The 13,973-nt window shown below is 42.2% G+C and overlaps 1 protein-coding gene across 12 annotated transcripts in view; it reads left to right on the top strand.

Annotated features, from left to right (window-relative positions):
- The window catches only part of atp11a (ATPase phospholipid transporting 11A), a 102,210-nt gene that overhangs the window by 66,040 nt on the left and 22,197 nt on the right, over positions 1 to 13,973 (top strand). For all 12 annotated transcript variants that reach the window (XR_014530514.1, XM_083523065.1, XM_083523069.1 and 9 more), the window contains exons 18-24: positions 3,251 to 3,432; positions 5,178 to 5,429; positions 8,838 to 9,012; positions 9,788 to 9,890; positions 11,451 to 11,596; positions 13,495 to 13,554; positions 13,663 to 13,790. Coding sequence is in view for 11 of the 12 variants with exons in the window: in XM_083523065.1 (XP_083379191.1) it covers positions 3,251 to 3,432; positions 5,178 to 5,429; positions 8,838 to 9,012; positions 9,788 to 9,890; positions 11,451 to 11,596; positions 13,495 to 13,554; positions 13,663 to 13,790 (1,046 nt within the window). In the remaining variant the exon portion in view is untranslated. The remainder of the gene's footprint in view (positions 1 to 3,250; positions 3,433 to 5,177; positions 5,430 to 8,837; positions 9,013 to 9,787; positions 9,891 to 11,450; positions 11,597 to 13,494; positions 13,555 to 13,662; positions 13,791 to 13,973) is intronic.

The following is a 13,973-nucleotide window of genomic DNA, read 5'->3' as shown; positions in this document are numbered from 1 at the left end:
CTGTCTAGATTTAACACAGAATAGTGCAACAAACAACCCAATGAGCAACACTTCTTGATGTGCATGAACCATGTTGATGAATTCTAAAATCACTCCTTTACAACCATGGTGAGCGGAAAAGCAACCCTTGTTCACTGGTGGACGGTAAAGAAGTAAATGTAATTCGTTACTGTACTAAATTATTTTGTGTTAAGTAGCTTTTTTCTGTATCTGTGCTGTATCTGTTAGTATTTCTATTTGGGGAGACTTTTGTTTTAACTTCACTACATTTAAAAAAATTTGTTACCTTTTTTTTTACCTTTTTTTTTTTTTTTTTTTTTGATTTTGTGAAATCAGAAGTTAGGTCCCCTGGTGGTCTAGTGGCTAAGATGCAGCGCTCCCACCGCTGCGACCCGGGTTCGATTCCTGGTCAGGGAACCATCCCCAGCCACTCTTAGTGCCGGTCCCAAGCCCGGATAAATTGGGGAGGGTTGCGTTAGGAAGGGCATCCAGCGTAAAACATATGCCAAATCAAACGTGCGGAGGATCCGCTGTGGCGACCCCTAACGGGAGAAGCCGAAAAGAAAGTTTTTTTGTGAAATCAGAAGTTCCTTTTTAATTTTAAGTGAATAAAAGCGTAACTGGTCAAACATGCAGCAAACCTCCAATCAGTGCAGGGCGTGTGTTCTGTTTTGAACGGCACTTGATGGGATCTACTTATCACCAACATACAGTTCAGCATCAATTTAACAGCAAGCAGAACATTTAGAGAGGAATAAATGATGGAAGAAACTCCTGACTCGAACTCGCCACAACACCAGTATCCTTATTTTATATATCCAGTTTTTTTAGCTGAAGTAACTGAAAAGAAGGTTTTGGGCTCATAATAATTTTAATATCAATCGGTCAAAAATGATCAATAGGAACATTATAGCCGTAATAAATCATATTACTTTGGATACTTAAGTTGATTTGAAGGAAAATACTTTATTTTTACTCAAATGAATAATTTTTGCTCAGTGTATCTTTACTTTAACTCAAGTATGGTTCGTGTACTTCATCCACCACTGCCCTTGTTAACATTTCTCACATATTTTGATGTTTTATATGAGAACATTACCTGAAGCTCTTGATCTACATGATTTGATGCATTACACTGCAGACACATGACAGGCTGATCAGAGGCTTGAATGACAGTCTGCCAATAATACAGAATACACTTTCATTTTTGTAATTTGTAAAGCATTTTCAAACCTTATTGTCGACCGCTATTTTGGGTTTGGGGAAATCGGATCCCAAGTCAGATTCATTTTGTAAAGTATATTCAGGCTGACACTGAGCTGCTGGGATTCTGACTGTCTCTTTCACTCTACCTTGGTGATGACAGATTCACCAGGCCTGCAGACAAGAGATGTTGTAAATTTGGATGCTGTTACTATTATGAGTCGGATAAAAAAAGAGCAGTCACAGGCCTGAATAGTGTTGCACTAAAAACAGTGTCACATGTGCTGTAGTAAAAAAGGAAACACTCAAGCCCTAGCAGGTGCACTAGTGGACACACTGCTAGCAACTTTATTTTTAATTTTTTAAGTAGATTGTTTTTTTGTTTACATTTGCTGGGTTTGTGTGCTATTTATGTAACAATCATCAGCATCCAATGTTCAAAGAAAAAAAAGAGCTCCATTTTCTTTTAACTTTCTCAGAAAAAAGTTGAAACATAGCACACCACAATTCCAGTGTCCTACCTGAACCGAACTCTATCTCTTAATACCATCATCATGACCCCATTGCTTTATATTTATCAATATATGAAAGTATCTGCAAGTATGAAAGGGAACGTTTATAGGACTGTGGTGAGACCTGCGATGTTGTATGGATTAGAGACAGTGGCATTGAGTAAAAGACAGGAGGTGGAGCTGGAGGTAGCAGAGCTGAAGATGTTGAGGTTTTCGTTAAAATAAGTTTATTAGAGGGACAGCGCATGTAGGATGTTTTGGTGACAAGGTGAGGGAGGTGAGGGAGGTGAGATTGAGATGGTTTGGACATGTGCAGAGGAGGGACATGGGGTATATCGGTAGGAGAATGCTGAGGATGGAGCCACCAGGAAGGAGGAAAAGAGGAAGACCATGGAGGAGGAGGTTCATGGATGTGGTGAGGGAAGACATGCAGGTAGTTGGTGTGAAAAAGGCAGATGTAGAGGACAGGGTGGTATGGAGACGGACGATCCGCTGTGACGACCCCTAATAGGAGCAGCCGTAAGAAGAAGATCCAATCAAAGAACATGAAATGCTGACGACTTTTTTGCCTTCTAGCATCTAATTGGTTAAAGCAAGAGCCCACACTGTTTATTACCGTAGGCCTTACAGCAATACTGGATGTGACCGCAGAAATCTGATTGCACAAAAAAAATAATCATTTATGCAATCAAGCATTGCAGAAGGAACGTTCAGTATTGCTATACTCAGCCTTAATTATAAGTACCACAACTTAAACCAGTAAAGTGTGTATTTGTTCTAATGAGTTGTTTCACATTGTTTAGGCATTTAAATCTCACACTTGACGGATGAAAAATTCATAGATAGCACGCCACCTATAGATTTATAAATAAAACAGAAGCAGTATGAGATTTTTGCTTGGCTAGCAGAAATAGATTCCGATAAAGCCATACTCAATTTCTAACGTGATAGCTAGCTAGAACGCATTGATTGTACATTCCGGTTAAAGGTGCTTCATGTAGAATTGCTGTCCCTTCTTAAATTTTTATCTTCAATTGACAAGCTTTTATATTTTACGACATACCAGCAAACGATCTCAATGTCTGCTGATGACGATAGGTAGTGGAATTATACGTGGCGAAGTGATACTCCACTGCTGTTATAGAAAATATAGGAACCCTTAGGATGTGTCTCAGCCATCAAATCGATTGAGTGGACCAGAATTATATTATATGGGCAATTTAATTGTTTTTTTCTTCGATTTCTTCAGTCATATTTGGCTCTTTGAAAAACTGTTAGCACATAGGCACACAATTGTATATGACCTTGGAGACCCAAACCTGTCCCACACGCTAAAATGTAGCAAATCAATGTGGAATAGGATGTTTAAAAAATCACAAAAAAATCTTGTGGTCCATATCTTGTGGTCCAAACATTTGTCCATATAATGTAACTTTGCAGTTTAGACTTTTACTATCTTAAAAGGTTATTTAGTATATTGCCTATTTTTCATTTACTATTTATGTGAGAGTTTGACCTTCTTGCTTCCACGTTAGGAGGGTTTACGTACACTTTGCGTAGCGTACAAGAAGCTGAGTCGGGAGGAGTATGAGGAAGTGTGTCATCTCATAAACAGCGCTAAACTAGCTCTGCATGAGCGGGACAGGAAACTGGCTGAGGCGTATGACATCATCGAGAGGGATTTCATCCTGCTGGGAGCAACAGCTGTGGAGGACAGGTAAGTCAAAAGGACCCAAAAACAGATTGTAAATCAGTTTCGGTTTGACATCAGCATTATCGCTCCATCCTGTACATGTGTGTGGTGTATGTACTGGTGCAGCAGTCATGCGTGCTCAGCCAGTCGATAAAGTCTATCTGTTAGGCTCCGCTGTCAGCAATTAACGCAGGGCTAAAGTCATTAGAGGCCCTCTTGAATCAATTTGTGGCCAGCAGTGTGGCATCTTGATGAAGTAGGGAAACAAGTAATGCTCTTAGAAGTCTGTCGAACCGGAAGTCATGTATAAAGTTATTAGTCGAGCATATTAGAATTTATGAGTCAGTGTTGATGCAGTTGCACCTTTAGGTCTTATTAGTTGCTATACAAAGCATTTTTTTCCTCGACGAATAAGTTTGATAGGGTAAAAGAATACAATACATTTTCTGTATATCACATTTGTGGGCTAGAAACCTGAGTGTGCATTTATATAAACCCCCTCCTTCGCCCTCTGTGGGACTACACATTATATTTCTCCTCAGGCTTGGCAGCTCAGAAAATGTAAAAGTACATGCAGTGCTTGTTGAATGCCTTTGACTTTGCAGCGAAGGAATACAGCAAACAATTTCCCAATCCCCTTCTGGAAGATGTATAAACTAGATGAAATGTAGGGTTAAAGGGCGATGTAAAAAAAAAAAAAAAAAAAAAAGACTACCACACTTGGTTGCCTGAGCGCAAGTTAAATAAAGGCTTAAAATCCAAACTGCAGCAGCAGGAGTGTAGGATTGTGCAGGAGTGAAACGGAACCAAATGAAAGGCCTCGAGCCTGGAGCAGAATGAGTCCTGGCAGTTCTTGATGAGTCGCAGTGCAGTGGGCGATGCTCAGCGGGGGGTTTCGTGCAGTAATTGTCTGGCAACGGAGCAGGACTGCGACTCCTTGCTGCTGTGCGGCTTAATTATCGAGCGAAGCAGCCTGTGACAGGACGACTCAGGATCAGCTCCTTTCACCACTACTGAGAGCAGAGAACTGTTACTGGACTGCTAGTGATAGTGTAACTTCAGAAGTATTGTATACACTACCTGAGAAAGATATATTAGACGCCTTTTAAAAACAATGTATTTGTGTTAAAAGTTTGGACACCTGACCAAAAGATTTGTATGTAATTTATGAAGATCCCATTTGCTGTTAAATAGCCTCCACTTGAAGATGTTCCACTAGATTTTGGAGTGTGCGTAGAGGTTTTTGCTCATTCAGCCACAAGGGCTGTAAGTACATGTAGGCACCAATGTATGGCGAGGAGGTCTGGGGTGCAGGCAGCATTCTAATCCAATCCAAAGGTGTTCAGTAAGGTTGAGGTCAGAGCTCTATAGCAGGCCACTTAAGATCTTCCACTCCAACCCATTATTAAGCATATCGTCATAGAGCTGACTTGTGCACACTGGTATTGTCAGCTGGAACAGGTTTGGATCTCCTAGTTTAAGTGAAAGGATGGAAATGCTACCACATCCAGATGCTTTCTATACAATTGTATGCCTCTAACTTTGTGGTAACAGTTCAGGGGAAAAAGCACATCTGGCTTGGTGTCCCAATACTTTTGTCTATATAGTGTATAATTTGCTGATATAGATGATAAACCTCCTGTTATATGACGTTTAATCTTTAAGAAAAAAACATACTGAAGTTGTTTTTTGAGTCAGGTATATACACTGCTTTTCATTTGAAATGCGACAGTATAATCATAAAAACTTTTTTGGATTCTCGTTTCCAGGCTGCAGGACAAAGCAGCCGACACCATCGAGTCCCTGCACAAGGCCGGCATGAAGGTGTGGGTCCTTACAGGTGACAAGATGGAGACGGCGGCCGCCACATGTTACGCCAGCAAACTGTTCCGCAGGAGCACGCAGATCCTGGAGCTCACTACCAAGAGGACGGAGGAGCAGAGCCTGCACGATGTGCTGTTCGAGCTGAGCAGGACTGTACTGCGGCAGCACGGAACCATGAGTCGAGATACATTCTCTGGGTGTGCGCGCACAGACACGCACACACATAAAGCATAAAACCTGTCGATAGATTCCATGCTCTAAACCTACAGATGGGTGGACACACGATTAAGGAACTGCTACATCTTCTTCTTCTTCTTCTTTCGGCTGCTCCCATTAGGGGTCGCCACAGCGGATCATCCGTCTCCATACCACCCTGTCCTCTATATCTGCCTCTTTTACACCAACTACCTGCATGTCTTCCCTCACCACATCCATGAACCTCCTCCTTGGCCTTCCTCTTTTCCTCCTACCTGGTGGCTCCATCTTCAGCATTTTTCTACCAATATAATTCATGTCCCTTCTCTGCACATGTCCAAACCATCTCAATCTCGCCTCCCTCACCTTGTCACCAAAACATCCTACATGTGCTGTCCCTCTAATAAACTCATTTCTAATCTTGTCCATCCTCGTCACTCCCAACGAAAACCTCAACATCTTCAGCTCTGCTACCTCCAGCTCCACCTCCTGTCTTTTACTCAATGCCACTGTCTCTAATCCATACAACATCGCAGGTCTCACCACAGTCCTATAAACTTTCCCTTTCATTCTTGCAGATACTCTTCTATCACAAATCACTCCTGTCACTCTTCTCCACCCACTCCACCCTGCCTGCACTCTTTTCTTTACTTCCCTAACACACTCTCCATTACTTTGCACTGTTGACCCCAGGTACTTGAACTCCTCCACCTTCTCCACCTCTTCTCCCTGCAACCGCATCACTCCACTGCCCTCCCTCTCATTCACACACATGTACTCTGTCTTACACCTACTGACTTTCATTCCCCTTCTCTCCAGCGCATATCTCCACCTCTCCAGGCTCTTCTCAACCTGCTCTCTACTCTCACCACAAATCACAATATCATCTGCAAACATCATAGTCCAGGGAGACTCCTGTCTGACCTCGTCCGTCAACCTGTCCATCACCACTGCAAACAGGAAAGGGCTCAGGGCCGATCCTTGATGCAGTCCAACCTTCACCCTGAACCAGTCTGTCGTACCTACTGCACACTTTACTGCCGTAACACTGTCCTCATACATGTCCTGCACCACCCTCACATACTTCTCTGACACACCTGACTTCCTCATACAATACCACAACTCCTCTCTCGGCACCCTGTCGTACGCTTTCTCTAAATCCACAAATACACAATGCAGCTCCTTCTGTCCTTCTCTATACTTCTCCATCAACATCCTTAAAGCAAATAAGGCATCTGTGGTGCTCTTCCTCGGCATGAAACCATACTGTTGCTCACAGATGGTCACCTCTTCTCTCAACCTGGCTTCCACTACTCTTTCCCATAACTTCATGGTGTGACTGATCAACTTAATTCCCCTGTAGTTACTGCAGGTCTGCACATCTCCCTTATGCTTAAAGATCGGTACCAGCACACTCCTTCTCCATTCCTCAGGCATCCTCTCCCCTTCCAGAATCCTGTTAAACAATCTGGTTAAAAACTCCACTGCCATCTCTCCTAAACATCTCCACGCTTCTACCGGTATGTCATCTGGTCCAACCGACTTTCCATTCTTCATCCTCTTAATCGCTGCTCTCACTTCCTCCTTACTAATCCTATCTACATCCTGCTTTACTAACTCCACATCCTCCAACCTTCTCTCTCTCTGATTTTCCTCATTCATCAGCTGCTCAAAATACTCCCTCCATCTTCTCAACACACTCTCCTCACTAGTCAACACATTTCCCTCTCCATCCTTTATTGCTCTAACTTGCAGTACATCCTTCCCAGCTCGGTCCCTCTGCTTGGCCAATCGGTATAAATCCTTTTCTCCTTCCTTAGTGTCCAACCTCTTATACAGTTCCTCATATGCCTTTCCCTTGGCTTTCGCCACATCCCTTTTAACCTGCTGCCGCATCTCCTTGTACTCCTGCCTACTTTTCTCATCACTCTGTCGATCCCACTTCTGTTTTGCCAACCTCTTCCCCCTAATGCTCTCCTGCACTTCCTCATTCCACCACCACGTCTCCTTGTCTTGCTTTCTATTTCCAGATGTCACACCAAGTACTTTTCTAGCTGCCTCCCTCATCACTCCTGCAGTAGTTGCCCAATCATCCGGCACCTCTTCACCTCCACCGAGCCCCTGTCTGACCTCTTCCCTGAACCTCACACTACACTCTTCCTCCTTTAGTTTCCACCATCTTATTCTTCTTTCAAACCTTACTTTCCTCCTCTTCTTCTTCGCCTCCAAAACCATCCTACAGACCACCATCCGATGCTGTCTAGCTACACTGTCCCCCGCCAACACCTTACAGTCTCCAATCTCCTTCAGGTTGCATCTCCTACACAGAAGATAATCCACCTGTGTGCACCTTCCTCCACTCTTATACGTCACCCTATGATCCTCCTTCTTCTTAAAATACGTGTTCACCACTGCCATTTCCATCCTTTTAGCAAAATCTACCACCATCTGACCTTCCACATTCCTCTCCTTAAAACCATACCTACCCATCACCTCCTCATCACCTCTGTTCCCTTCACCTACATGCCCATTAAAGTCTGCCCCAATCACCAATCGTTTTTTCCTAGGTACACCATCTACCACTTCATCTAATTCACTCCAGAATCTTTCTTTCTCCTCCATCTCACAGCCAACTTGTGGAGCATAGGCACTGATGACATTTATCATCGTCCCTTCAACTTCCACCTTCACGATCATCACCCTATCAGAAACTCTCTTCACCTCCACTACACTCTTACTGTACGCTTCCTTCAGAATCACCCCTACACCATTTCTCTTCCCATCCACACCATGATAAAACAGTTTAAACCCACCTCCAATGTTCCTGGCCTTACTCCCTTTCCACTTGGTCTCCTGAACACACAACACATCTACCTTTCTCCTCTCCATCATATCAGCTATCTCTCTCCCTTTACCCGTCATAGTACCAACATTTAAAGTACCAACCCGAACCTCTACTCTCCTACACTGCTCCTTTTCCTGCCGTCTCTGTAGACGCCTTCCTCCTCTCCTTCTCCTCCTTCGGCCAACAGTAGCCCAATTTCCACCGGTACCCTGTCGGCTAACGATACCTGTGGCGGTCGTTGTTAACCCGGGCCTCGACCGATCCGGTATGAAATTCTCATTTGTGATCCGCATATTTGATTTGGCACATGTTTTACGCTGGATGCCCTTCCTAACGCAACCCTCCCCATTTACCCGGGCTTGGGACCGGCACTAAGAGTACACTGGCGTGTGCCCCCCTAATGGCTGGGTTAAGGAAGGAACTGCTACATATGCAACCAAAATAGTGATTTAATATCAAGCTCATTGTATTACTATTATTATAGTTAGTACTTTTATAGAAAATACATACACAGCTCTTAAGCGTGTATAATAAATGATTCTGTATGTATACGTGTGTTCCGCAGCCTGTCTAATGAGTTCCAGGACTACGGACTGATCATTGACGGAGCCACTCTGTCTGCAGTGCTGAAACCGGCGCAGAATGGCAGTACAGGAAACTACAAGGAGATCTTCCTGGAGATCTGCAGGAACTGCAGCGCTGTGCTGTGCTGTCGCATGGCCCCGCTTCAGAAAGCACAGGTAACCCGGAATGTTCAGTTAACGTGGACCTGGGAAACGTTCCTGATCCGTATCGCTGGAACAACTTGCCTTGTAGGCCCTTACTTTGATCTAAAATCATGCAACGAGTTCATCCTTTTTCCTAGGGAATTCTCTAGAACCAAAACTGCTATTATTTGTAGGTTGACATTTTAGATTCTAAAATTAAGCAGGTCTCTCAAGGCTCAGAAGTGGGAGGAGTCAAAGGCATAATGCCATTGTATTGATAGGACTGGATGAAATGGACATTATTGTAGAAACAATAAAGACTCTGTATTGATCACAGATTTTCCACTTTTGGAAATAATCCAGTTTTTGTGTTCCATAGTTGGAGGTGAGACACTGTATTACTTCCTGTGCAATAAGACCTTGTTCAATTTGGTCCTGGTTATAGTCACTCTCTTTAATGGCCACTCTGAATTTCTTTTACCGATCTTTAGTTTGCTTGGGTGCATACGAGATTCTGCTCTTACAATTTTAAAGTAAATAGATGTTTTTGTTCTCTTCTTGTCACTTCATCATATCCAGTGACCCCAATCCAGTCTGTCACATAGAGTTTGTTTTACCAACTTTTCCTTATAGTGTTTCACTTCAAGCTGCATCCGAGTGCCTCGTCTACTACTGGTGTTATATTTGATCTTATACAGTTTTACAGTGTGACAGTTTGAATTGGCCCAAACTTATGAGAAGTACATCTCATTTCCTAGAATAAAAATATACTATCATGTTAGGACTTGATACGGTTTTGTTCTTTTAGATCGTTAAACTGATTAAAACGTCCAAGGAGCATCCCATCACTCTGGCCATCGGAGACGGCGCGAACGATGTCAGCATGATCCTGGAAGCTCATGTGGGCATCGGTAAGAACCCACCCTTTCACTTTTAAACACCGTTTCAGTAAATCTACAAACCTTAACTGGGCTTAACTGTTAAATGTTACTTGTTGCAACACTGCTGGGCATCCAGCTTGCCACTCAGCAGCTCCTCCATCAGCTTTACTGCTGATTTATCTGTTTGCCGTCGTAATTTTGTGTGAAGCAGGGCAGAAGGGAAAAGAGCTCCCTGTGATCAAAAAGTACTTACTGTTATGATGCGGCCCCTCATGACTTTCTGCTTTAAATTAGGCATCGTATTAAGTTACCATACGGTAAAACAGATGGTTATAGGTCTCTTAAACACACACAGTAAACTCTGTGAGGATGTAGTGCTGGAAAAGTAAATAATGAGTTTATTTCTTAAATGATTTATGTGCATTAGAAGAGCAAGTGTGTTAAGGTATTATTTTTACACTGCTTCTGGCCTGGATGACTGCACAGTACTTTGGGATTGTTTTATATATTTGTGTTCTGCCTGATTTATTAGAATTTACAACAAACCTTGCTCAAATTTTATATGCAATACTGTACCTTGAATTTAAAAAATGTATTTAGAGCGTAATTTATAATAGCTTTTTAGGTCAGCAATGTACATTTTATATGTACAGTAATCCCCCGTTTATCGTGGTGGTCACGTTCCAAAACTGTCCGCGATAAACAAAAAAAAACGCGATAAACGGACGCCACCTCAAAAATGCTATTTTTTTTATTGTTTAAGCCGTAAACCATCCTCCTACACACTTTAAACACTCACAGAAAACATTTGCAAGAATATAGCGAGATGAATTTTGTGTAAATTTGTAGAAATACAGTACACTGTATCCCATTTATAGTGAGTACATATACAGTATATACATGTACAGTATACAGTCCATAGATTTTTTTTCTGCTTGATTATTGGTTGAAGTGTCCTATGACGTCCAAAAAAGACTGAGACAAATTTGTGTCAAATGCAATTCCGCGATAACTCGGGAGCGCACGATTCGATTACTGTACATCTTCAACATCCATTATAAGTAACCTTGAGCACATTATTTTATTAGTTGCTTGGTTAATACACAACTTCGTGGACACCTGACCGCAAAATTCGCATGTGCTTTTTGAACACCTTATTTCACATTTAGTCCCCACTTGCTGTTATAATAACCTCCACTCTTCTGGAGAGATGTTCCACTAGATTTTGGAGTGTACTTGTGGAGGTTTGTGTTCATTCAAACACAAGTGTGTTAGTAAAATCAGGTACAGCTGTAGGGTGAGGAGGTCTGGGGTGCAGTCAATGTTCCAGCTCATCTCAAAGGTGTTCAGAAGGGTTAAAATCAGAGCTCTATAGCAGGCACATAAGATCTTTCACTCCAGTGTAAAGCATATCTTCATGGAGCTGACTTGTGCACAGCTGCATTGTAATGCTGGAACAGGTTTGGGTCTCCTAGTTCAAGTGAATAATAATTGTAATGCCTAGTGTGATGCTCAAAGCTGTCAGTTTGCTTCTTTACCTATCTTCTCTGCTTTGGCCTCTAAAGACTTGTCTGTTCATTCCATTTCTAGGCATCATGGGTAAGGAGGGAAGGCAGGCAGCCCGCAACAGTGACTATGCAATTCCAAAATTCAAGCATCTGAAGAAGATGCTGCTGGTGCACGGCCATTACTACTATATCAGAATATCTGAGCTGGTGCAGTACTTCTTCTATAAGGTACAGCATTTTCTTTTATGTAGTAAATGCAGCATTTATTGTTGTATATTTATGCGTGTATGTTCATTGTTGTGTTGCTCTTACAGTATCTCAAAACTGAACACTGTATAGTTTCAGCAAACATTTATTATATGTTCGCAAGGGACAATACAATAAAAATTTAACTTGGACATATTTTAGGGTTGTCAATGTGCAGCTTGTGTAGCAGTTCAGATTTACTGTCCTTAGACAATAACTTAACATACAGCCATTATTGTCAAAATAACTGCCAACAAAAGTGAGTACACCCTAAATGAACATGTCAAAACTGTGTCCAAAGTGTTATTATTTTGTGTGAGCACAATATTGTTATCCAGCACTGCCTTAATCCTCCTGGGCTTGAAATTCACTAGAGCTGCACAGGTTGTCGCTGGGATCCTCTTTAACTCCTCTATAATGACATCACAGAGCTGCTGGATGTTAGACACATGGCGGTGCTCCACTTTCCGCTTGAGGGTGCCCCACAGGTGCTCAACAGGGTTCAGGTCTGGAGACATATTTGGCCACTCCATCACCTTCACCTTCAGCTCCCTCAGCAAGGCAGTGGTCATCTTGGCGGTGTGTTTGGGGTCGTTATTATGTTGGAAAATGTCGGATCATTCGACATGTTGGAATTCATGTTTCCTTTAATGAACCGCGGCTCCTCAGTACCAGCATCACGCATGCAACCTCAGACCATAAAGCTACCACCACCATGCTTGACTGCAGGCAAGACACAATTTTCTTGATACTCCACAGAAAGGCGTCACCACTCATGCTGGACACTCATGCTAGTCTCATCAGGATATGGTTCCAGTAATTCATGTTGTTAAACAGGTTTTCTTCAGCAAACTGTTTGCAGCTTTTCTTATAAACCAGCTTCAGAAGAGGGTTCCATCTGGGACAACAGCCATACAAACCGACTTGTTGCGGTGTGTGGTGCATGGTCTGAGCACTTATAAGCAGACCATCCGCTTCTGCAACTTTTAGAGCAATGCTGCAGCACTCATGCCTCTGTTTTTTTTTAATCCAGCTTCCGCACCTGGCGTACTTTAGAGGACTCAATTTCTTTGCGAGGCCTGTTCCAAGTTGAACCTGTCCAGGAAAACCTCAGTATGACCCTGACCACTATACTGTAACTCAGTTTCAGGGTGTTACCGATCTTCTTATAGCCGAGGCAATTTTTGTGGAGAGCAACATTTTTAATCCTTAAGTCCTCAGAGTTCTTTGCAATGAGGTGCCATGTTGAACATCCAGTGGTCAGTATGAGAGAATTGTACTCAAAGCACCAAATTGTAACTGCTTTAATACAAGATACCCAAATCTGTATTGTCCTGTCAAGCAGACAAAAACATTAACATGAAGAATATGACATGGGGCTTTACATGGTTACAGGACGTACAGCTGTTATCACTTAGGGTGTACTCACTTTTGTTGGCAGCTATTTGGACAATAATGGCTGTATGTTGAGTTTTTTTTAGAGGACAGTAAATCTATACTGATATACAAGCTGCACGTTGACAACTCTATAAAAAAAAAAAAAAAAATTATATCAGTTTCATTTCAATAGTATGGTTCCTTGAGAAAAAATTATAAAATGGTTGCTGAAACGTGAGGGGTGTACTCACTTTTGTAAGATACTGACTGTCTTTGATTTAACATGTACAATGCATTTCTGTGGTATGGCATTTTCTATATGTTCTATTATGAGAAACACAAGGTAGGAAAATTTACACCATACAGTCTTGGAGCTATTTTTAGTCTGCGAGTTTCACACTTGATAATGTGTGGTGGTGTTTTTTTTGTCACTAGGGACTGCAGCAAGAAAAAAAAATTTCGATAATTTTTTTTTTCTTTCTTTCTGTGTTTTTTCTCCTCAGAATGTGTGCTTCATCTTTCCTCAATTTCTCTATCAGTTCTTCTGTGGCTTCTCCCAGCAGGTATGCATTCAACTCAACCCAATATTTACTGCTGAACATCCATGTTTCCATATCCATGTGACATTTCTTTGCATTTTGTGGTTTTTTTTTTCTCCTTTCCACTTACAGCCACTTTATGACACGGCATATCTCACACTGTACAATATCAGCTTCACCTCGCTGCCCATCCTGCTCTACAGTCTGATCGAGCAGCACATCAATATGGACATTCTGAAACGGGATCCTTCGCTTTACAGGTTAGTGTTTACACACCAGCGTCGCTGGACGATGTAGCGACATTACATCAGCACTTTAGCAGGTAAAGTTATGTGTATTCAGAGTTGAGTTATGCACATTTTGTAATTTACACCTGCATGGCTGGCAGATGTTTTTACATGGGAGGATACATAAAATTTCTCGGAAGTTTTCAGAAGTTTCTG

Source organism: Silurus aristotelis (genome assembly GCF_946808225.1).
Source record: "Silurus aristotelis genome assembly, chromosome: 20".
Classification (NCBI taxonomy): Eukaryota; Metazoa; Chordata; class Actinopteri; order Siluriformes; family Siluridae; genus Silurus; species Silurus aristotelis.
Note: the sequence above shows the minus strand (reverse complement) of the source record. Positions and strands in the feature narration are given on the sequence as shown.